This window comes from Rhinatrema bivittatum, chromosome 8, assembly GCF_901001135.1.
Source record: "Rhinatrema bivittatum chromosome 8, aRhiBiv1.1, whole genome shotgun sequence".
Lineage (NCBI taxonomy): Eukaryota > Metazoa > Chordata > Amphibia > Gymnophiona > Rhinatrematidae > Rhinatrema > Rhinatrema bivittatum.
The window spans coordinates 262,449,318-262,473,672 of record NC_042622.1 but is presented as its reverse complement, the minus strand read 5'-3'; the positions used below and the strand labels follow the sequence as shown (position 1 = coordinate 262,473,672).

At 48.6% G+C, this 24,355-nt stretch overlaps 1 protein-coding gene across 1 annotated transcript in view; it reads right to left on the bottom strand.

The window, feature by feature from the left end:
- Window positions 1-24,355, bottom strand: part of CCDC88B (coiled-coil domain containing 88B) — a 168,770-nt gene that overhangs the window by 43,884 nt on the left and 100,531 nt on the right. Inside the window, exon 20 of the mRNA XM_029614802.1 lies at window positions 11,675-11,952. Coding sequence (XP_029470662.1) covers window positions 11,675-11,952 — 278 coding nt within the window. The remainder of the gene's footprint in view (window positions 1-11,674; window positions 11,953-24,355) is intronic.

Here is a 24,355-nt window from a genome sequence, read left to right as displayed (position 1 = left end):
AGGCTGCAAATGCTTGACCCCCTTCAGGATTCGAACCACATCAGGGTGAGAGGCCACAGACCTCCCCCACAATTTGCCTCTAAAGGAACCCAAGGCAGAAATTTGATCGCGAAGGGAGTTATAGACAAACCCTTAGACAATCCTTCCTGCAAAACGGCTAAAATATGAGGAACGTCCACAGCTAAAGGATCCAACCTCCTCCAGTACCTGACATATGCAAGAGACATAGTGGACCTCATGGAGGGTAGAAATAACTGGTTCAGAAAGCACAGTTACTTACCTGTAACAGGTGTTCTCCTAGGACAGCAGGATGTTAGTCCTCACATATGGGTGACATCATCCGATGGAGCCTGGCACGGAAACATTTTGTCAAAGTTTCTAGAAGTTTTGACCAGCAGACTGAGCATGCCCAGCCTGTTCTACATGTTCACGCGAGGTCCCCCTTCAGTCTCATAATATATATAAAAAATATGAGCGAAAAAATAAAACAGCAAACTGGAAGAGAACCCAACTCCGTGGGGAGGCGGGTAGGATTCCTGAGGACCAACATCCTGCTGTCCTAGGAGAACACCTGTTACAGGTAAGCAACTGCGCTTTCTCCTAGGACAAGCAGGATCATAGTCCTCATATGTAGGTGAATGCTAAGCTCCAGACAGCCCCATTCAACTGGAGAGACCAATAGCAGCCGAACAAGGTGCCAATGGGCACAACACAACTGCGGCACTGTAGGTAAACAGGGGGCAGTCTGGGTCCCACAAGAAGCACGAAGAATTGGGTTCAGGTCTGGAACAGGTTGCGCAGGATGGACTGATCATAGGCACTGTCCTGACAGCCATCCCTGTCTAGGCAGTAATGAGCCACAAACGTGTGAAGAGAACTCCAGGTTGCGGCCCGGCAAATTGCGACAATGGGGACTTACACACAAATGAGCCACTGATGTTGCCTAAGCCCGCACAGAGTGAGCCTTTACTCTGCCAGCTAGCTGAAGGCTTGCCTGCGTGTAGCAGAAGGCAATGCTTACCCACCACCCCTTCCAGCCTCTTGGGATCAAAGGACACAAAGAGCTGGGTGGACAGTCTGTGGCCTGCAGTGTGATCAAGGTAGAAAGCCAAGGCTCTTTTACAGTCCAAGGTATAATATGCCCATTCCCCTGGGTGGGAACGAGGCCTCGAAAGAAGGTAGGCATAACGATGGACTGATTGAGGTGGAAATCAGTCATGACCTTGGGCAGAAACTTAGGATGCTTATGCAAGACTACATGATCGTGACCAGCCCCTGAAGCTCGCTGACCCTATGAGCCGAAGTGATTGCCAGCAGGAATATGACTTTCCAGGTGAGGAACTTCAGGTCGCAGGACTGCAGCGGTTCAAAAGGAGAGCGCATGAGCTGTGCCAGGACCAAGTTGAGGTCCCATGATGCAACTGGAGGCTGCAGAGGGGGCTTCACCTGGAGCAGACCCCATATGAAATAGCTCACTAAAGGCTGGACTGAAATGGGTGTTCCAGCGACACTTCGATGGTATGCGCTGACAGCTCTGAGGTGCAACCTGACAGAGCTGGTCTGAAGCCCAGATTCGGACAGATGCCACAGGTAGTCCAAGAAGTCTAAACCCTGTCCCTTGCATCAGATGGAAAACAATTTCCACTTCAAGCTGAAGGACTTTCTGGTGGAAGGTTTTCGAGACTCTCTAAGGACCTGGGAGACGCAGTCCAAGAGCTGCAAAGGCTGGAGGACTACGCGCTCAACATCCAAGCCATGAGGGCCAGCGCCCAGAGATTCGGATGGCGCAGTGTGCTCTGATTCTGTGAAATGAGATCGGGTGCCATCTCCAGCCGGATGGGTGCCCGCACCGACAGGTCTTGTAGCAATGGGAAGCAGACCTGCCGAGGCCAAGAAGGTGCCACAAGTATCATGGTCCCTTTGTCCTGTTGAAGCTTCAACAGTCCTTGAGAGGAGAGGCAGAGGGGCGTAGGCTTACAGCAGGCCTTTTCCCCAGTGAAGGGAGAAGGCATCTCAGGCCAGCTGGCTGTTCCCCGCTACCATGGAGCAGAACCTGCCCACCTTGTGGTTGTGTGGGGAGGCGAAGAGATCCACATCTGGTGTACCCCACTGTTGGAAAAGCTCAGCCTCTACTTCCAGGTTGAGGGACCACTTGTGTGGCTGGAAGGACCAACTTGGGCAGTCCGCCAACATGTTAAGGTGACCTGGCAGGTAGATCACTCATAGAGACATCCCTTGAGGCAGGGCCCAGGTGTACATTTGCACCGCTTTGTAGCAGAGGAGGAACGAGCCTGTGTTGCCCTGTTGATGTATTACATCGCGACCTGGTTGTCCGTCCTGATCAGAACTTCCTTGGATGACAATTGGTCCCTGAATGCCCACATAGCATATCAGATTGCGCGAAGCTCCAGAAAGTTTATCGGACAGTGGGCTTCGGTGTCAGTCCAGAGGCCCTGCGCATGGAAACTGTTCACATGGGCTCCCCAGCCCTGGGGGGGGAAGCATCAGTAGTGAGGGTCACCTGGGGCAGAACGGGCTGGAAGGGAAATCCTTTTTCCAGATTGGAGGGATCTTCCCACCAGGACAGGGATGTTCTTAGAGGGTCCGTAATTGCGACCGGAACCTCGAGACCCTTAGATGCCTACTGCCAGTGAGACCATAAGGTCCATTGGGCACTCCTAATACAGAGGCAAGCCAGAGGAGTCACATGGATGGACTCCGCCATGTGGCCCAATAGGCGGAGCAAAAGGCAGGCTGGTACCCTCCGACTGTTGCGGATAAGGGTAGCCAGTGAGGCAAAGGCGAAAGCCCGGTCTCTGGGCAAAAAAGCTTTCGCTTGTGCTGTGTCCAGCCTGGCACCTATGAAGTCCAACTGAGGGGACAGAGATGCAACTTGGGGAAGTTTATAACAAGCCCCACAGTCTGCAGAGTCTGCAAGGCTCCGGAGTGAGATTCGCTCTTGACCAGCCAGTTGTCCAGGTATGAAAACACATGGACCGAGCAGCACCTGAGGTAGGCAGCCACCACCACTAAGCATTTGGTGAAAACGCAGGAGGCCGATGCCAGCCCAAAGGGCAGCACTTTGTACTGATAATGTGCTTTCCCCACCATGAAGTGGAGGTACTTCCAGTGGCTGGGGACAATCGCAATGTGTGCGTAAGCCTCCTTGAGATCAAGGGAGCAAAGCCAGTCTCCTCTTCTGAGGAGCGTGATCAGCATGCCCAAAGAGATCATCTTGAACTTTTTGCTTATGAGAAACTTGTTCAACACACTGAGGTTGAGAATGGGGCGCAAGGAGCCATTCCTCTTCGGAATGAGGAAATACCTCGAATAGAGCCCTCAGCCCTGTTGATGGCGAGGGACCGGTTCCACTGAGCCCGCTGACAGGAGGGCGGAGAATTCTGTCCGAAGAAGACCAAATGGGTGGGTAAACCCCACGATGGACATGGGGGAGAGGTCTCTGGGAGCCTGCTGAAATGGAGATGGTACCCTTGTCAAACAATAGAGAGGAACCAGTAGTCTGATGTTATCTCTTCCCAGTGACAGACGAAGCTCATGAGCCTGCTCCCGACTAGGGGATCTGATGTCAGGGTACAGCCAGCTGACTTGTGCTTCCTCGCCGCCAGTCAAAAGCCCATGGCCGGGGATTGCTGGGGGGCTGGTTGGGGTCTAGGTGCTTGCTGTTGGCGAGGACGGCCCCTGGAAATGGCCAGGGCAGCCGGAGGATAATATTTCCTCTGCAGATAAAAATGCTTCCGGGAACCCTGCCTGGAGGAATTTCTGGTCGAGGAACGGCTTTCTGAGGCACTAGCGGACAGCTGTTGAAGGGTATCATGATGGTCCTTCAATTGTGTCACCGCATCCCAAATCTTATTCTTGAAGAGGTTTTCACCTGTGCAGGGGAAGTCGGCTAGCCTGTCCTGGACCTCCGGCCTGAGATTAGAGGCCCAGAGCCATGCCATCCTTCTGGCACCGATGCTCATGGCGGCTAAGCGGGCTGCTGTCTCAAAAACAACATAGGTGGAACACACCTCATGTTTTCCCGCTTCAAGACCCAACAGGGCAATGGCGGAAAGGGCCTCCTGCTGTTGCTGGGGAAGGCCCTCCACGAAATCCTGGACTCGTTTCCAGAGATTGCAGTTGTACTGGCTCATGTAAAGTTGATAGGAGGCGATGCAGGCCACCAGCATGGCACCTTGAAAGACTTTCCTCCCCAGGGCATCCAGCTCCCTGTGCTCACGTCCCGGAGGAGCAGAGGCATGGGTACGGGAGCACCGAGCTTTTTTTAAAAGTGGACTCTATGACCACTGACTGGTGGGGGCATTGCCTCCTATCAAATCCCATGGCCTGCTGCACCAAGTAGGTGGCGTCGGCCTTCCTGTTAACAGGGGAGATAGAAATGGGGTGTTCCCACATGCAGCAGAGGTCTTTAAAAATATCGTGGCTAGAAATTGCCATGATTTACTTTGGAGCGTCTATGAACTGGAGCACTTTAGCATCTTATGACACGTGTCCTCCTCCGTAAGCACCTGAAAGGGAATGGCCTCAGCCATTGCCCTGACAAACCCCCTGAAGGACAAGTCCTTGGTGGCGACCGGCACCGTTCCTCCGGTGGGGAAGGCTCTGAGAGGGGGTCATCCGAGTAGTCTGAGGATGAGTCCATGGAGTTGTCACTTCAGGAATTTTAAGGCCCCTGCTCCTCACTGGGACGAGCGTATCATGGGCGAGGTCCATGAGGGGTATCACCCCTGGGCTCCAAAGGCCTCTAAGGCACCGTTGGCATCGATGGTTCTCCTGGCATCGAGTGGACCAGAGGCCGCGGTAGGCCGAAGGGATCCGGCACAGGCTCGGGGAACCATGGGTGAAGAAACACTGTACCGGCCATATCTTCCTCCTTGGAGGACTGAAGAATCAGGATCGCTCCAGTGGAGGGCATCGGTGGCCGATGGGGAATCGAAGGCCTCTCAGCACCAGCTGCGTCGGAAGGGTGCCCAGAAGGATGTCCAGATGCTCCAGCAGTGGTGCTAGCATCGATGGCAGAGGTTCGGGCACCGGCAGCTCAACGCTTTGCAGTGCTTTGAGCACCGCGGACTGCACCTTGCGGTCCAGCTCCTCCTGAAAGTCCAGAGTGGCCAGGACTGATGGAGGGGGATGAGGCGTCACCGGCTCTTCCTCGGGCCTCTGAGGTGGCGCGGTGCCCTACACCACTGTCGGTGGAGAATGCCTAGGGCTATCGGGAGCATCTGAGGATGGGGGACGAAGGCCGATGCTGCTTCGATGGTGGCTCTGCAGCCTCCGATGCTGCTCTGGAACCAGAACCGTGCATTGATGGTGACTGGTGTCGATGTTTGCGGGATCTTCTTCGTTGCTTAGCCCAATCTTTCCCCGGCACCGAGGAAGCTGATGATCCCGATGTCCTGGAGAGCGGGGAGATCATCAAGGATCTATCCCCATCCCTCCGAACCTTTGAAGTACTGGGGAGAGGGACCGCTAGGGGAAGCGAGTCAGACGGTTCCCCACAATCTCTCAGTGTCAATGGAACTGATGCAGGTGTAGACAGAGTAGACTTCGGGGCCCCAAAAGGTTTCTCCATCTTTTCGAGGCACGCTAGACACCCTTTGGGTGTCATCTGGTCGCACAGACGGCACCCGCGGATGTCTTGCAAGGCCCCCAGGCAGAGGATGCAAACCTTGTGCAGATCCGTGATGGACATGGTCCACGGGCACCGATGAAAACCAGTTGACGTCATAAAAAACACCCGGCGTGCAGTCGATGACCGGCAGTCACTGCAAGGTGGGGAGTTGAGAATTGACCGCAAAGTTGGAAAAGGGGCAGAAATGACCTACCGTACCGAGGAGGCACCAACAGCAAAGAGGGACCACATGAGGATATTCGGGAAAAACACTTGAAAATATCTAGAAAACAGGGAAATTGATGAGCTCCACCAACCATGAGGCAACTGCACCTTGGAAAAGAAGAGACCGAAGAGGGACCTTGCATGGAAGCATGGATACTAGCAGGCTGGGCATGCTCAGTCTGCTGGTCAAAGCTTCTAGAAACTTTGAAAAAAGTTTTCCATGCCAGGCTCCATTGGATGATGTCACCCAAATGTGAGGACTACTATCCTGCTTGTCCTAGGAGAATAGCCTTTAAGCCGCAGTTGCCACTTCTCAAAAGCCACGCCACGAGACAGAAGTGATCCTCCCGATCTGAAAATATGGGCACTTGATGTAGCAAGCATGGCAGATGGGCCAACCAGGGGGGGCCCTCTACCTCAAGATGTATGAGGTCCACGAACCACGGGTGTCACGGCCACTCTGGTGTCGCCAGAGCCACCGGCCCCGGGTGCAACTCTATGCGCCGCAGAACTTGCCCGACCTGTGGCTATGGGGGAAACATATACAGAAGTATTCCTGTCGGCCACGGCCACACCAGAGCAATCAGCCCCACCGCGCCAACCTCTCTTCTGCGATTGAAGAACCTCGCTGTCACCATGAGATCCAACTGGGGGATGCCCCACCTGGCACAGATGCAATCCCAAGCTTCTGGGGACAATTCCCAATTCCCCAGATCCAACTGTTGCCTGGTGAGGAAATCCGCCTGCACACTGTCCGCCTCTGCAACATGGGAGGCTGCTATTCCCTTGAGATGGTGCTCTGTATACCGTCACTAAGACAATCCATCGTAACAGTTCAGCTGCCGAGCTTCCAGAGCCACCGCTTGACTCTTCGTCCCTCCTTGCTGGTTGATGTATGCTGCTGTCATCGCATTGTCTGAGAAAACCCGAACCATCCTGCCTCTAACCCAGGGAAGGAAGGCTTCTAGCGTCCATCGGACCACCTAGACCAGGCGCTTTCCTGCAACGATCAAAGGCCTTGGGCAGTCCTCTCCAGGCACACAGCTCCCCAACCCTTGAGGCTGGCATCTGTGGTCACCATCACCCAATCAAAGTTCTCCAGATCCCTTCCCTTTTCCAGATTGTGTTGCAAAAGCCACTACGAGAGACTGGACCTGGATTCTTGTGGAAGGGGCAAGGGCCTACAATACTCCTCCGACACAGGATTCCATCTGGACAAAGACACGCTCTGCAATGGTCTCATGTATGCAAAGGCTCATGGAACCAAATCTAATGTGGAAGCCATGGACCCCAGAACTTGCAAATAGTCCCAGGCATTGGCACCGACAACCACAACAGACGCGTCACCTGCACCTGTAACTTTGTCAACCTATCTGGATTGAGAAACACCCTACCCTTCTGGGTGTCAAACAATGCCCCCAGATACTCAGATACTCTAACGACTGGGTCAGTATGAGGTGACTCTGCCACATTTATCACCTAATCCAAAGACCGCAAGGTGACCATCACTTGCTGAAACGACTGCATGCACTTCTCTTCCATTTTTGCATGAATGAGCCAATCCCTTCCTGTCGAAGGGTGGCTGCCACTACCATCACCTTCATGAAGGTTCGTGGCACCATGGCCAAGCTGAAGAGAAGAGCTTGAAACTGGAAGTGCTGACCCAACACCATGAATTGAAGAAATCTTTGATGGTCCTTTCAAATGGGAATATGGACGTATGCTTCTGTCAGATCCAATGACGCCAAGAACTCTCCTCTGCAGACTGCTGCAATCACCATATTCAACGTTTCCATTTGAAAATGAGGAACCCTCAGGAACCTGTTCACCTTCTGCAAGTCGAGGATAGGCTGAAAAGTTCCTTCCTTCTTGGGCACCACAAAATAAATGGAATATCTTCCCCACCCCTGCTCTTCCCGCGGGACTGGGATTATTGCATTTAACTGCAGCAGCCTCTGCAGAGTTCCTCACACTGCCTTTTCACTTGTTTCGAGAGGCAACATGGGATTCCAGAAATGCTTCCCTGACCAGGTGCAAAAATTCTAAAACATAACCTTCTCGCACCACCTCCAGAACCCAATGGTCTGAGGTAATCTTGTCCACTCCTCATAAAAGCTGGACAATCTACCCCCTATCGCTTCTATGGAGGAGTGGGCGATGCTAGCTTCATTGTGATTTTCCACCATCGGCCCCTTGACTGGCACTATCCCTGGAAGATTTGTGGGAGTCTCGAAAAGACTGCTGCTGTCCACCAGGCTGCTTTCCTCTGCACCAGAGGAAGATTTGCCTGCCCAGAACCTATGCAACTCCCGAAAATGGGACTGCGACGCGAAAACCTTCCTGGTGGTCTTCTTATCCTCTGGCAATCTGTTTCCTTTGACTCTCCCAAAGTTTTCATCAGCTGATCCAAATCCTCCCCAAAATGGAGCTTTCCTTTGAACGGAAGATTACACAACTGTGCCTTGGGCCACATATCAGCCGACCAATTCCGCAGCCATAAAAGCCCGCAAGCCGCCACTGCTGAGACCATGCTCCTGGCCGAAGTGCGCACTAAGTCATACAGCGCATCCGCGACATAAGCCACTCCAGCCTCCAAGCATGCCAACTGTTGAGGAGCAACATCTCCTGAAGATGTTGGTCCTGAGCCTTCTGCACCCAGCATAAACAAGACCTCTGCAGCATGTTGGCACAAATCGCGGCTCAGAGACCCAACGTGGAAACCTCAAACATCTGCTTCAGTTGAATCTTCAACTTGTATTCCTGAACATCTTTTAGAGCAGCTGCCTCTGCTAACAGGATGGTCATCTTTTTGGTGACCGCTGAAACAGTCGCATCCACCTTCAGCTCCCCAGGAGCTCCAAGGTCTCCTCCATCAGAGGGTAAAGTTTACCCATGGCCCTGCCAACCTTTAGACCCGCTTCCGGAAAGTCCTACTCCCAGTTCACCAACTTGCAAATCTTCCTGGGCAAGGGAAAGGCACTAGGAGGGTCCCTGCAGCCCATCCAGACCTGGATTCACGCCCTCATTATCCAACTCCTCGTGAGTCACCTTAACCCCAACTCTTGCAGCACTTGAGGAATAAGGGGATGCAATTCCTCCTTCTTAAACAAGCAAACCACTCTAGGGTCATCTCCTTTGGACACCGGAAACTCATCCTGATCTGGATCATCCTTATTTGCATCCAGGTCTGCATCCGCATCCACAACTGTATCTATGCCATGCAAGTCCGGAGGGCCCTCCTGCATATCATCCGAGTCACCCAGATTCCTGGGATCAGCCTCTGAATCTGCGCAACCCAGACCCAGGTGTCGCAGCAGATCCCCGGACCCTCCATCCACAGGTGCCCCCGATGAAGTCCCTTTGTTTCCTGCCGCGCAGGCAGAGCTCAGGGATCTACTGTCGAGCAGTGTGGATCAAACACCACAAGACTTACAGGCTGCTACACGCGGTTTTGGCACCATTTTGCTGTACGCAGTGCGCTCAAAAATCACCCGCAGGCCGCACACGTGGCTGAAATGGCGGGCCACACGCGAGAAAAAATGTGAAACACTGCTGCGTGAATTAGGCAGCCCCTGGACACTGACGGGCCGAGCAGCAAATAAGACCCCTCAAATCACCCTTGCGGGAAACGAAACAGAGTCCCCAGGGATTGAACTGGCGCACACGAGCCTTTCCTGTAAACTCCCAGGCCCTGAGGAGAAGGAAGAAGGAAAATCCCCTGACACTTCCCCCTCCTGAAAGCGCAGACAGCTCCCGCTGTCCTCGGCGCATTCACCACCGTGCCCTGACTGCTCCCTCAACCACTGCAGAAAGAACAAAGTTCAACTTTTTTTTTTTTTTTTATACCAGCTTAAAAAGGCACAAAACAGGGTCTTCCCTGACAACATGGTGAAACTTCAGGAGGAGACCTCAGGAGTCTTGAGGGATCCAGTCCCCTGGCTATCAGGACCTCCAGCCAGCCAAGGACGAGCATCAGCCAGGGGCGGATTGGCCTATCGGGGGACGGGGCATCATCCCCCGGTGGGCCGATCACTCCAGTCACGTGGTCTGCCATGCGCGGCCGTGACAGAGCCGTGCTCGGCAGACCACGTGATGTGTCCTGGGCCGGCGAATACCCGGGCCGGTCCGACATCGTGAATCCGCTGCTGGCATCAGCCAAGGTTTTCCAAACCCCTCCCTCCCCGGTCACCCTGCTCCACCTGAGGGATGGTCTACGAAGAAGCCCAACATCTCAGGGAGCAAAACCTCTGCGAACTGTCTCTCTTTTTGGTAATTCTCTCTCTTTTTTTTTCTTCAGACTGCAGGTCTGCACCTCTACCATCTGCTGGAGACAGAGAAATACTGAGGGACTGCAGGTGGCACTCTCTGTTATGTAGCAGTGCCTAAAAGTTTTGTTCTCTGCCTCCATCTGCTGGTAGGGATGCATAAAACCACTTGTCTGGACTGATCTGGGTATGAACAGGAACTATCATTTACAAAAATTGGGCATTGCTAGAAATGTCCTTAAATGGCTCTCTTCTTTTCTCTAAAATCATTCACAATTGATTAAGCATGACTAAAATGGAATTTCTCTCTGTACATAGTTCTTATTCAGTTTTTCCAACCACATCCATTTGTTTAGAGAACTTATCCTTTTCAATTCAGGATTGTATAAGAAGCTTAGGAGTCATGTTAAGCAGCACTTTAACCTTTTGATCTCATATCAAAATGGTTGTCAAAAAGATTTTTTTTCAAATTAAGGGTCCTCTCTGGACTCAAGAAACTCCTTCATATCTCAGATTTCCGCACCATAGTACAGGCATCCATCTTCCCATACATCGACTACTTATTGGTCTTGAGTCCATCTGCTACACGCTAGGAAAATGTTACTTAATTCAGCTGCCCGTTTGATCGCAGGTGTAAAATGTTACAAACATAATCATCCCAATCCTGATCAATCTACATTGGCTATCTATTAATGAACGCATCAAAAACAAAACAGGCATGATAACCTTTAAACTTATTAACAACTCATGCCCTTGGCTCAATGCTCTCTTAAATATTTCTCAACCTTCCAGTCACCTACGTTCCTCCCAAAAAGGCTATCTAGATATTTCTTCATTAAGTATAGCATTGTCTTCATGTGACTCAAGAATGCGCTTTTTCAACGGCAGCACCAGTTCTCTGGAACTCTTTCTCAATTGAGTCACGCTTATGTGAATGTCTAAAGACGTTCAGAATGCAGTTACAAACCTTTTTATTTAAGTCAGCCTACATGTAATTGCATACCCTACTTCAAGTCTTTTCCACATCCAGAATCCTTCCATATCTAGAAATGTCCCACATCCTATATTCTCATATTCGAATGTATTTTATTTATTTATTTAGCTATTTTCTATACCGGCTTTCACGACCTGGGGTCGCATCAAACCGGTTTACATTGAACAGTTTGTGCATTAAACATAGAACTGGAACAACTAACTGGTGCAGGAAATGCAGTTACAATGAACAAGGAATTATACAACTGGGAGAGTGGGAAGAAGAAGAAGAAGAGAGTATAACAATTAATAAAAATACATTTACAAAGGATCTTTACAAAATATGTAACTTAAAGACCCGGACTGGGAGCAGTCCTGGTCTGGAGTAGGTGGTGGATGATTAAGTCTTTATAATGGAGTTATGAGATGATTTCATTTTATTTAAAGTTTTTCTATGCTTTAATTTTGTCTTACTTATCTGATGTATCATTTTAACTATGGATGTAATATTGTGCATCGCTTAGGCCTTTTTGAGTTAAGCGATTAAGAAATATATCAAATAACTAGAGAAATAAATTACCTGCCCTGCAGCTCCCTGTGCTCCAGCTCCAAGCTCCGCAATGCCCCCTTGAGTTTGCTCTGCTTCTCCATCAGCCCCTCCATGTCAGCCTCCTGCCTCTCGTGCAGAAGCACCAGTCGCTCATGGTCCTTCAACAGAGAGTCATAGCGACCTCGCATCTCCTCGTGCTCCTGCAGCGTCACCCTTGCCTCTCCCTCCAGAGTGCCCAGCTGGGCTTTTAGCTGAGCCACCTGCACTACAAGTGAGGTGTTCTGTGAGCTCAGCGACGTGTTCTCTGCCTAAAACACACAGAGAGGACATGTCAGCAAGGTCCTCTGAGCGCTACCTGAAATGCAGACAGGATGTGCACAGCAAGAAGGCAGCTTGGAAACATGCTTCACAGCTGCTTCTGGCTGTGTGCTAGTGTAGGGCTTCTGTGCGTCTCGACATGGGTGTCTGGCACTGTGCGGATCATACCTGGAGGTGGGTGTTGGCGTAGGGTACGGTGCATCTCTTACCTGTCTCACCTGCTGTTGCAGGGCACTGTGTATCTCTTACCTACATCACATACTGGAGCATGGCATGCAGGTCTCTTACCTGTGTCATGTGCTGGTGCAAGGTGCTGTGTGTGGGTACTCATGCAGGGCATTGTATGTCTCTTACCTGTGTCATGTGCAGGTGCACGGCACTGTTCATCTCTTACCTGTGTCATGTGCTGGTGCAAGGTACAGGAAAATTGGTTCTTACCTGTTAATTTTCATTCCTGTAGTTGCACAGATCAGTCCAGACTCCTGGGTTTTGCCTCCCTGCCAGCAAATGGAGAACGTTTTACTGACACTGGTACTTAACCACGTGTGCCACCTTCAGTTCCTCAGTATTGGCCTGTACTCGAGCATAAAAACAAACAACAAAACCTTCAAAAACGTTTTTTTCTTCAATAAGTCTGCATTCCAAACCAAAGAAATAGAATGAGTGGACAACCTTCCCCCTCTACAGATTGGGTGGGTTCTGGACTGATCTGTGGTACTACAGGAATGAAAATTATCAGTTAAGAACCAATTTTCCTTTCCCTAAGTGTACCCAGATCAGTCCAGACTCCTGGGATGTACCAAAGCTCCAAACTCAGGGTGGGACCTGGAGAGCCCCGCTCGCAAAACACTTTTGCCAAAAGACCAAGACCCCATATCCCCCACATCCAGACGACAGTGCTTTGCAAAAGTATGTAGCGACTTCCAAGTCCGCAACGACATCCCCGAGTCCGAAATCTGAAGGAATGGATCACGGCAAGACAAAGCCTGCAAACTTGGATATTCTCCTAGCCATACATATTTCCACCAGAAAACCAACCTTAAGTGTCATATCTTTAAGAGTTGCCCTCCTGAGAAGTACAAATGGAGCCTCATACAAACCCCTGAGGATGAGAGTAAGATTCCAAGAAGGACAAATTTTATGTACCGGTGGATGCAAATTCTTTGCCCCCTGGAGTAACAGAACCACATCTGGATGAGTTGATAAAGAGGAATCCTCTACCTTGCCTTGAAGATACCCAGAGCCGCCACCTAGACCATAAGAGAGTTCAAAGCCAAACCCTTGACCAAATCTTGTTGCAGAAAAGATAAAATATCAGACACTGAATATATTTGAGAGCCTGACTCCGTTAGTGAAACACCAGGACTCAAAAACCTTCCAGACCCTCCCTTAAGAAAGAGAAGTAGACTTTCACCTAGCCTGCAACAATGTAGGAATAATCGCCTTGGGATAACTTTCGCATCTTAATTGCCGCCTCTCAAAAGCCATGCCACTAGACAAAAATGTATCAATACAAAAAATCAAAAGATCCACAAACACAGTGCATCCCCACAGAATTTTTAGTGTCTTTACTAGAATTAGTCCTTTTTTTTTTTTTATTAACACTTTTATTGCCGAGATAAACATAGCAAACAGAAAAACAAGGTCAGACACAACAGCAAGTTATCTGATAAGCAATAAAACGCAATACAACATCAGATGAATGAAAACCGTATATACCCCCCCCCCCCCCCCCGCATGCTATGTACTGTCAACACATCTCTGAGCGATGCTCCAAGTAACTCAGTTAATATGGTAAAGATCAGTAAGGGTAGGCTTGTGGATGTCGTCCAAAAACTAAAACGTAAAAGTTAATGGTCTCCAGCAGAGATAGGGTTCCCAGATTCTATTAAATGTGGCAAGTCGATGATATTTCAGCGCTGTGAGGCGATAAAGAGTGCAGGCCTTATCCAGACGTTGTAGTAGTTCATCCGATGTGGGTGGTTGAGGCCGTTTCCAATGGTAAGCAATCTCCATTCGAGTAGCCGTGCAGATTTGTTGTGTTAATGTTTGGGCCTCCGTAGGAAGAGAAGGGTCCTTGAAGAAGAGGAGCGCCTGTGCCGGAGACAAAAGGCAAGGCTGTTTGAATAGATCGGACAATAGCTGGGAGACATAAGACCACAGAGGCTTAATAAATTTACAGTCCCACCACATATGCAGGTATGTCCCAACGTGGTGGCAATTACGCCAACAGTGAGGATCCACTCTGGGGTAGTAGCGATGCAACCTGACGGGTGTCAAATGCCACCGATATAAAATCTTGTAATTGGCTTCAATAATCCTGGCTGAAATATTCCCACGAGAAACAGTAGAGAATATGGCGGACCAGTCCTCTTCAGAGACAGAAATCTGAAGATCAGATTCCCAGGCAGCCATGTGAGTGTGTTTGCTAAACGGTTGCGCTGCTAGGAGTTGATAGATTTTGGAGATAAGACCCCCTGTAATTTTAGGATTGTCACAATAACCTTCAAACATGGAGCGTGTGGGGGCCAATAGTCCCTTCTTTTGAACATGAAGTAGGAAGTGACGTAACTGCATGTAAGGCAAGAATTCCACTGAAGGAAGCTGGTATGTCTCTTGTAGGGTGGAAAAAGGTAAAAGGGTATCTCTTTGTAAAACCTTTTGAACACAAGAGATGTCGTGAGATTTCCAGAGGGCATAAGCCTTAGCAGGAAGGCCTGCGGGGAATGCATTGTTGTGGAACAAAAAAGTAAGAGAATGGTAGTCATATTGGCCCACAAGCTTAGACTTCCACTGCTTCCACACATTATAGGTCTGTCTTGTGCATGGAGTTAACTGAAGGTTTGTGCGCCAGGTGTGAGCAGGTTGCCAGAGAATTGAAGCAAGGGGCGCTGGGGTTGTCCATGCTTGTTCCAGAGTGACCCATGGTTTAACAGAGGCCGAGCCGTGCCAGTCGATGATAGGTCGAAGCTGTGCAGCCGCATAATACCAAGTCAAATTAGGGAGACCCAGACCTCCCGAAGATTTTGATTGATAGAGAATTTTTTGTGCTACTCGTGGTGGTCGGTGTCTCCAAAGGAAACGCAGCAGTTTTCTTTGCCATTGGAGCAGAGTGGAGCGGCCCACCATAATAGGTAAAGTCTGAAAGAGATACAGGAACCTCGGTAGGACGTTCATCTTGATGGTGGCCAGACGTCCAACCCAGGTAAGGGGAAGTGCATTCCATTGTTCGAGATCTACATCAATTTTCTTAATTAAGGGAACATAATTAAGTGGGAACAGTTCTGATATATTATTACTAAGATATACCCCAAGATATTTGAGTTTGTGTGTGGCCCACCGAAAGGCATGTCTTTCTTTCAAGATATCAACCATTGCAGGAGGACATGTTACATTCAAGATTTCTGACTTGTCCCAGTTGATTTTAAAACCGGAGACAGCACTAAACTGTGCCAACTCCTGTTCAAGAACCGGGAGAGTCAGGAGGGGGCTACCCACCGTGAAAATAATGTCGTCAGCAAATAAAGACAGTTTGGATTCGCATGTGGGAGTAGAAAATCCTTGTACCCCTCCATTAGCTCTAATAGAAATGGCCAGAGGTTCAAGGAATATGGCGAATAGTAAAGGAGACAAGGGACAGCCCTGCCTCGTCCCCCTTCGCACCGGGAAAGGATCAGTATATCTGCCATTGATTTTGATACTGGCTAAGGGGTTGGAATACAGGGCTTGAATCCAATTGTGAAAAAAAGGGCCAAAATCCATTTCCTGTAGTACGTGAAATAAAAAGGGCCAGTGGACCATGTCAAAGGCCTTTTCTGCATCGATGGCCAGAAGGAGATGATCAATCCGGCGATGTGAGACACCCCAGATAATGTTAATGATTTTGCGCACATTGTCGCTAGCCATACGGCCAGGTATGAATCCAGCCTGGTCAGGATGAATAATGCGTGCTATAAAGCAATTTAGCCTGTCAGCCATGATTTTGGCTAAGATTTTAAGGTCCAAATTTATCAATGAAATCGGCCGGTACGAGGCACATAAGGCCGGGTCCCTCCCAGGCTTGGCTATAATAGTAATACCAGCGGTATTAGAGTCCGAGGGCAGGGATCCCCCCTCCCGTAGGTAATTAAAATGGCTCTGTAGGTGGGGAGCTAGGACATGTTTGAAAGATTTATAAAATTTGGCTGTAAGTCCATCGGGACCCGGGGCCTTGCCCACCTTAAGGGTTTTTATAACCTCCAAGATCTCCGGAGTCGTGATGTCCGCATTTAAACGGTCACGCATTTCCTGTGTGAGGTGAGGCAGGGGAAGCATTTGGAGATAGCGGAGTATATCCGCTGATGAGATATGAGTTTCCGCTGAGTAAAGATCACGGTAAAACTTAAGGAATTGCTGTGTAATGGCCGAGTTGGCTGTTTCAATCTTTCCCTTTTCATTTTTGATTTTGAGGATATGATTTTGAAAAGACTGTTTTTTTAGCTGGTGGGCCAACACTTTTCCAGCCTTGTTTCCTCCCTCAAAGTGGGTTTGTCTAGTGAGATTCAGGGAGTGCGTAATGTGATCCAATTCAAGCCTATGCAACTCGTCTCTGCTTTTGGTGAGCTGGGACAGAATACTCTTGGAGCGAGAAAGGCAATGGCGATTCGTGAGATCCGCAATGCGATCCCGTAAGCGAAAACAGGCCGCCTCCTTCAGTTTCTTAGCATACGAGGCATAGGAAATAAAATGACCCCTAATATAGGATTTGAAGCAATCCCAAACCATAACTGGAGAGGAGACGGATCCCACATTGGTAGTGAAGTAATCTCGAATCACCTCCGTGGAGGACTGTAAAAACTGTGGGTCCTGTAAAAGGGAGTCATTGAGTCGCCAATACCTACGACCATAATCTCCAATAGGGATACAGAGGCGCAGAGAGACAGGGGCATGATCGGACCACGTCACAATTCCCACCTCAGGATTACGGATCATATGAAATAAATTTTTGTCTACCAACAAGTAGTCAATGCGGGTATAAGAATCATGCGGTTTAGAATAAAACGAGTAGGACCTGGAGTGTGGGAAGGTGGATCTCCAGGAGTCTATTAAATTATGATCAGACAGAAGGGCTTTAAGAGCTCTGGTATGTGTCTGAGCTGTATGAGTGAAACCCTTAGAGGTGTCCAAGGAAGGAGAGAGAGGCACATTAAAGTCTCCCCCCACAATGAGATGCCCCGAGGAGTGTTGAAGAAGAACCCTATGCAATTGTCTAAAGAAAGCAGCCTGCTCCCTGTTAGGGGCATAGACATTAAGTAATGAAAAATCATGACCAAACATAGAAATATTTAGCAATAGGTAACGACCCTGGGGGTCCGCAACCACCTGCTTACATTCAAATACCATCTGGGAGGAAAAAAGGATGCCAACCCCTACATACTTTGCCTGTTTATTTGCCGCAGAGAAGTATTGGTATGGATAATTAGGGGACTTCAATAAGGCTTCGTATCTGCGGGTTAAGTGTGTTTCCTGCACCAAAACAATGTCAGGAGTAGATGTCCTTGTCTCTCTAAAAAAGAGGGATCTCTTCTGGGGAGTGTTGAATCCTTTAACATTCAACGATAATACTTTTATCGTAGCCATTTACCTGGTAAAGGCGAACTCCAGGCGCCAAAACGGTACACTGGAACCCGAGAGCCCACAGCGGATAACCACCAAAAAAGGGAAAAGTGGGATAAGTATTGTAAGGGGTTCATAAGTCGGCCAGAGAATCATAGCATACTTAGCATGAGATGGAAAAGAAAAAGGAAACATCCTGCCATTAGCAAAAAATATGCAACATGGAGGAGTGGAACATCGACAGGCACAGTAGCATAAAAACACAATAATCACAATAGCATGCTCCCCATGAGAACACAGACAAACCTGAGTTCCCCTAGTACCTTGTCTGCCATAGCCTCCAGGCAGACGAACTCCCATTCCAAACAGGGGAGAATACAGGAGGTCACAGACACATGAGATGGAGGCTCCCCCCCCCCCCCCCAGACCCACAACATACAACTTTCATACAGTAAAAAGAAAAAAAAACAGGCGAGTCGCAATCTAGCAACATTATAAGCACTTCAAGGCAAGTAAAGACATATGGCATTATGATAGGTAAACCCTAGCATTGGTTGAGTACACCCTCTCCGCAGTGTAGAGCAATAAAGGAAGTCATCCCAGTCCTTGTGCGGGAGATATACCCCCAGATTGACGTCGAAGCCGGCTATTCCGCTTCCCAACTCTCTGCCACGCTGGGTGCTGAGGCCTTGCAGAGGCGGCGCTCTGAGTCTTAGAAGGGGGCTGCGGCGGCACAAAGCCCAAACTCGAGAGTCCCGGTATAGCTTCTTCTGGGGTCAAGCATCTGTGAGTTATACCGTCATGGGAAAAGGATAAACCGAATGGATGGGACCACCGGTACCTCACTGACTTACTGCGCAAGAAGGTAGTGACATCTCGAAAAGATTGCCGACTCTGAAGCGTAGCCAAGGAGAGATCAGGGAAAACGGCGACCTTATGGTTTTCCCATGTCCATTCGTTCCTCTCTCGTGCTGCCAATGCTATCCTCTCTTTAATCTGGTAAGAGGTGAAGCATACTATGATGTCTCGCGGGTGATTATTCTGCGGGGCTCTCAAAGTTCTGTGTGCCCGATCAAAATGAATGTCTGGGGGTTCAAAATCGCCGTCCTTCGAGGCCTCCCGGAGAAGATGAAGACAAAACTCACGTATCAGAGCGTGACAATCCTCGGGGCCCGAGGTTTCTGCAAGACCCCGGAACCGGAGATTGCTCCTTCTCGCCCGATTTTCTAAGTCGGCTATTTTTGCAGTAAGTTGGGCGTTATCGGCACGCATGGTATCGAGCGTATTTTTGTGGTCTGATAGTTGCACAGCCTGGCCCTCGACCCACACGTCTATGTCACCAACCCGGTGCCCTAGGGCCGTGAGATCTTCCCTTACTTCCTCGACTCGGGTAAATATTTCCTGACGATACGCTTTCAGATCTGATCTAATTCCGGCAAATCATTCTCGAAATTCGGCCCTGGTCGGATGCTCAGTCAGTACGCCGTCATCCAGTGTGGGATCGGACGGGCTCGGCTCTGGTGACAAAGCGCGCGAGTCTCCGCCATCTTGGGCTTCATCCTCCCCTGCCGACGAGCAGGCCGCATCTTTACTGCTCTCTTTCTGGTAAGAGAAGCGCTGTAGATCCAAAATTTTTTTCTTACTAGTCATGATGAATGCAGGGCGAACTCACAGTGCTATATGAGGTCAGGATGAACAATAGGGACGCAGATTGCGGCGGATCTGGAAGGGTCACGGCGGGAGCTCGGAGATCAAGCGGCCATCTCACAGCGTGACGTCACGCTCCCCCCCAGAATTAGTCCTTTTTAACAATTATTTTTCTTATCAACGGGAATATTTTCTTCAGATACATGGGGTGGCGATGGGGTCACCAGTAGCCCCTGACATCGCCAATCTATATTATTTATTTATTTATTTAGATTTTTTATATACCGGCATTCGAGACAGCAGTCACATCATGCTGGTTCACATAAAACAGGGGTGCAAAGTAAACATAACAATAACAATGGTGCTGAAAAGGCAGTTACATATAACAAGGTGATAAGAACTTGGCTTAGAGGAAGAGAAAGGACAGGTTATTAATTTACACAAGTAAACGATAGGAGATAAGGTCGACCATAGTGTAGATGGAGATTAGGGGTGGCTTGGAAGTATTAGATCAATTGACGTCTGGGAAGGCTTGTATGAATATCCAGGTCTTTAGTCTTTTTTTGAAGGTTGAGATGCATGGTTCTATTCTGATGTCTATATGTCGCCAAATTCGAAGAAACAACGATATATACTTCCCCTTTTTTCAAATTTATCACTAAGTGGTCCAGATACATCGATGACATATTTTTTATCTGGCATGGTTCTGTTACTCAACTTTTTGAATTCCACATATGGTTAAACTCAGTCAATCCTCATCTTAAATTTTCTATGACGTTTGACAAAGAACAATTATCCTTCTTGGACATCATGATTAGCAAGAACTCTGGTACCATTCGAACATCCTTATTCAGAAAACCCATGGACAGAAATAATTTTTTGAAATTTGAGAGTCATCATCCTCGCAGGTTTAAGGAGGGCCTCCCTGTAGGCCAGTTCTTTCGTATCCGCAGAATATGCTCGGATCCACAAGACTTTTTGCAACAATGCGTTAGCTTGAATAATAGATTCCATGAGAGAGGTTACCCTAGTAATGTCATCAAAAGAGCCTTTAAGAGGGCCAAATACTCTCCCCAAGAATCTCTCTTACAATATAGGAGTAAAAAACAAGCTCCGGATCTCACGTGTGTGTTGGAACACACCAATCTCACTCAACTAATCAGGCAATCCATTCAACGGAACTGGCACGTTCTCAGTCCGCATCAGATCTTTAATTCACCACCCATGTTTGCATATAGTAGGGGTACCAACATCAAACAACAGGTGGTCCGTGCTACCCAGGAGGGTGATTGTATTTCTGGACCCCCGGGTCAAACACAATGTGGCCATTGCAGTTTTTGCGCTCAAGCCATAACAGGGATCACATGGCAAGATCCCAACACTCAAACGCGAATTACACGCAGATACTCTGTCCATTGCAATTCTGACTTTGTCATCTATGGACTTGTGTGCCCATGCCAAAAGGTATACGTAGGCAGAACCAAACGGAAAATCAGAACCCGTCTCACGGAACATCGGAGCCGTATGAAAAATTTGGATCTTAAAGCACCCGTTGTACAACATTGTGCTACACATCAGCACACTTTTGAGCAACTTCAGTGGCTTATTATTGAACAAGTGATTCCATCATGGAGAGGCGGGGATAGGATTTCCATTTTGAATTATAAGGAACATCAATGGATTCATCGGCTCAAATCGGTGGAACCACACGGGTTAAATGAGAAAATTGAGTGGTACACTCTCATTTAACCGTGGATATATGCTCCTCTTGAGAACCTTTTATTGATAACCACGGAGATTTCAATTTGGAGTTTCCCGTTTCCTTTTCAATATGGCATCGCCAGTGACGTAGATGTCCTTTTGTGGCGAGTTCTGGGCAGCCCTTCAATAGAGAGAAATCCAATATGGCACCTGCCGACGTCATTTCCCGTATATGGTATCCCCCATGACGTATATACCCATTTATGGACACACACATAGAATTGGCGCTTTTTCAGCCGCTTTAAAGGTCAGCGTTCTTTTGCACTATCGCCGCCGATAGATGTCTCACGGCCGAGCGCGCTGTCTGCAGCCCAACATTGTCAAAGTCAGTATCATGTGAAGAACAGGTATTTACTCGCCATATAAGAATTATTCTTGGAGCTAAAATTTTTATAGACTGCATTGTGTTACATTTATAGAGCGAAAATGAAACGCTATCAATGCTGCTGCACTAACAATCATTCCTGCATCAGTAAGTGTTCCCCCGTCCTCCGGTGCCATTCTTAAAAAATTGAGTGGTATCTTTTATGCACATTATCTCTTGCATTTATTTTATCCTTAGTATGCTAAGGTATTCCGGATATCAACAGAGCCGGTCTCAGTGGTACCCGGCCCCCTGAAGAAGGAGGTCCACTCCGAAACACTCGGTGTCAGGGCAACGTCGGAGTTCACCACTCGTCAACATCTGTTCATGGCTCAGTGACGGATAACAAGCAAGATAAGTACACTTTCGGATTTAAGCGTGTGAGCAATCCGGTTTCCAAGTACTTATAGGTTTAATGTGCATAAACGGGCAGCTTTTTGTGCCCTTTACTTTCAGCCCATTGAGACCAATGATTAAAAAATGATTGAATGCTATGAAAAGCTTACATTAGCTTAGCCTGTTGGCATTTAAATATGAGGTCTCTTTGAGCTTTTTCCACTCATATTATTTCAGGATCGTTTTTGATGATAGTTACTACTAGACAAAAGTGAGCAGCTTGGCCTAAAAATATGGGTGCCGATGAAGAAGGCCCGCTAGGTGTCCGAAGTATATCGGACCATCCACGGCCAAGTTGACTAGATCTGCGAAACATGGCCGACATGGCCACTCTGGAGTCACCAACACTATTTTGCCGTGATGTCTCTCTATCCATTGCAACACCTTGCCCACGAGCGGCCAAGGAGGGAAGACGTAAAGCAGAACTTCCCGAGGACAAGGTACTACTAGGGCATCGACGCCTTCGGCCCCATGCTCCCTTCTCCGACTGAAAAATCGAAATGCCTTGGCATTCTGGCAAGTTGCCATTAAATCTATAAGGGAGGAGCCCCACCTCTCGCAGATGAGCTGTATCACCATCTCGGACAGCTCCCACTCACCTGAATCTGTGACTCAATTAATCCACTTGGACATTTTTGACCCCTGCAATGTGCATTGCTGCTATCCACTCCAGGTGTTGCTCTGCCCAAAGAATTAACTCCTGAGCCTACTGGGCCACTGCTCAACTCTTGGTTCTGCCCTGCTGATTGATATAGGCTACCAAGGTGATGCATATAGGGAAAAATAACCCATGCTATAGTTACACAATGTTGGGTTCCATATTAGGTGCTACAACCCAAGAAAGAGATCTAGGTGTCATAGTGGATAACACATTGAAATCGTTGGTTCAGTGTGCTGCGGCAGTCAAAAAAGCAAACAGAATGTTGGGAATTATTAGAAAGGGAATGGTGAATAAAACGGAAAATGTCATAATGCCTCTGTATCATTCCATGGTGAGACCGCACCTTGAATACTGTGTACAATTCTGGTCACCACATCTCAAGAAAGATATAATTGCAATGGAGAAGGTTCAGAGAAGGGCAACCAAAATAATAAAGGGGATGGAACTGCTCCCCTATGAGGAAAGACTAAAGAGGTTAGGACTTTTCAGCTTGGAGAAGAGACGGCTGAGGGGGGATATGATAGAGGTGTGTTAAATCATGAGAGGTCTAGAATGGGTTAATGTGAATCGGTTATTTACTCTTTCAGATAATAGAAGAACTAGGGGGCACTCCGTGAAGTTAGCATGTGGCACATTTAAAACTAATCTGAGAAAGTTCTTTTTTACTCAACGCACAATTAAACTCTGGAATTTGTTGCCAGAGGATGTGGTTAGTGCAGTTAGTATAGCTGTGTTTAAAAAAGGATTGGATAAGTTCTTGGAGGGGAAGTCCATTACCTGCTATTAATTAAGTTGACTTAGAAAATAGCCACTGCTATTACTAGCATCAGTAGCAAGGGATAGACTTAGTTTTTGGGTACTTGCCAGGTTCTTATGGCCTGGATTGGCCACTGTTGGAAACAGGATGCTGGGATTAATGGACCCTTGGTCTGACCCAGTATGGCATGTTCTTATGTTCTTATCATCGCATTGTCTGACAGAACCTTTACCGAGAGACCTCTCACCAACAGCAGAAAAGCAGGTAAGGCTAAGCGCACCGCTCTGGTCTCTAACCGATTGATAGACCAGGAAGCCTCTCTCATGGTCCAGCAGCCCTAAGTCAACTGCTGCTGACAAACTGCTCCCCAACCAGAAAGACTGGCATCGGTTATAGGCACCACCCAATCTGGAACATCGGGCTCCACACCAAGAACCAGATTGGAACTTAGAAGCCACCAAGACAGGCTGTCCCGTGCGACGCCCTCAAGCAGCAAGGGAAAATTAAACTCCTCTGAGATCGGGTTCGACCGAGGCAAAAGATCCCTCTGTAAGAATCTCATATGAGCGAGTGCCCATGGTACTAATTCCAGGGTTGAAGCCATTGAGCCCAGAACCTGCAAATAATCCCAGACCTTGGGCATTGGCAACCCTAACAAGCGCCGAATCTTCCTCTGTAGCTTCTGAACATGGTCCTCCGTGAGGAACGCTCTGCCACTTTGAGTGTCGGATCGAGCTCTCAGATACTCCAGAGACTGCGACGGAACCAGGTAACTCTTTGCCAAATTCACTACCCAGCTGAGCGACTCGAGAATTCTGATCACTTTCTGAACCGACTGGCGACAAAGATCCTCCGACTTTGCCCTGACAAACCAATCGTCTAGATAAGGATGCACCAGAACTCCTTTCTGACGCAAAGCCGCCGCCACAAGTACCATAACCTTGGTGAAGGTGCGTGGCGCCAAGGCCAAATCAAAAGGAAGGGTCTGAAACTGAAAATGCTGAGAGTCTGGACAAATGGGAATGTGCAGATAAGCTTCTGTCAGATCTAGAGAAGCCAGAAACTTGTCTTTGCGAACTGCCGCTATAACCGACTTCAGGGTCTCCATTCGGAAATGTGGAAGCTTCAGAGCTGCATTCACTCTTTTTAAATCCAGAATTGGATGGAAAGTGCCTTCCTTCTTTGGAATGACGAAGTACATGGAATACCTTC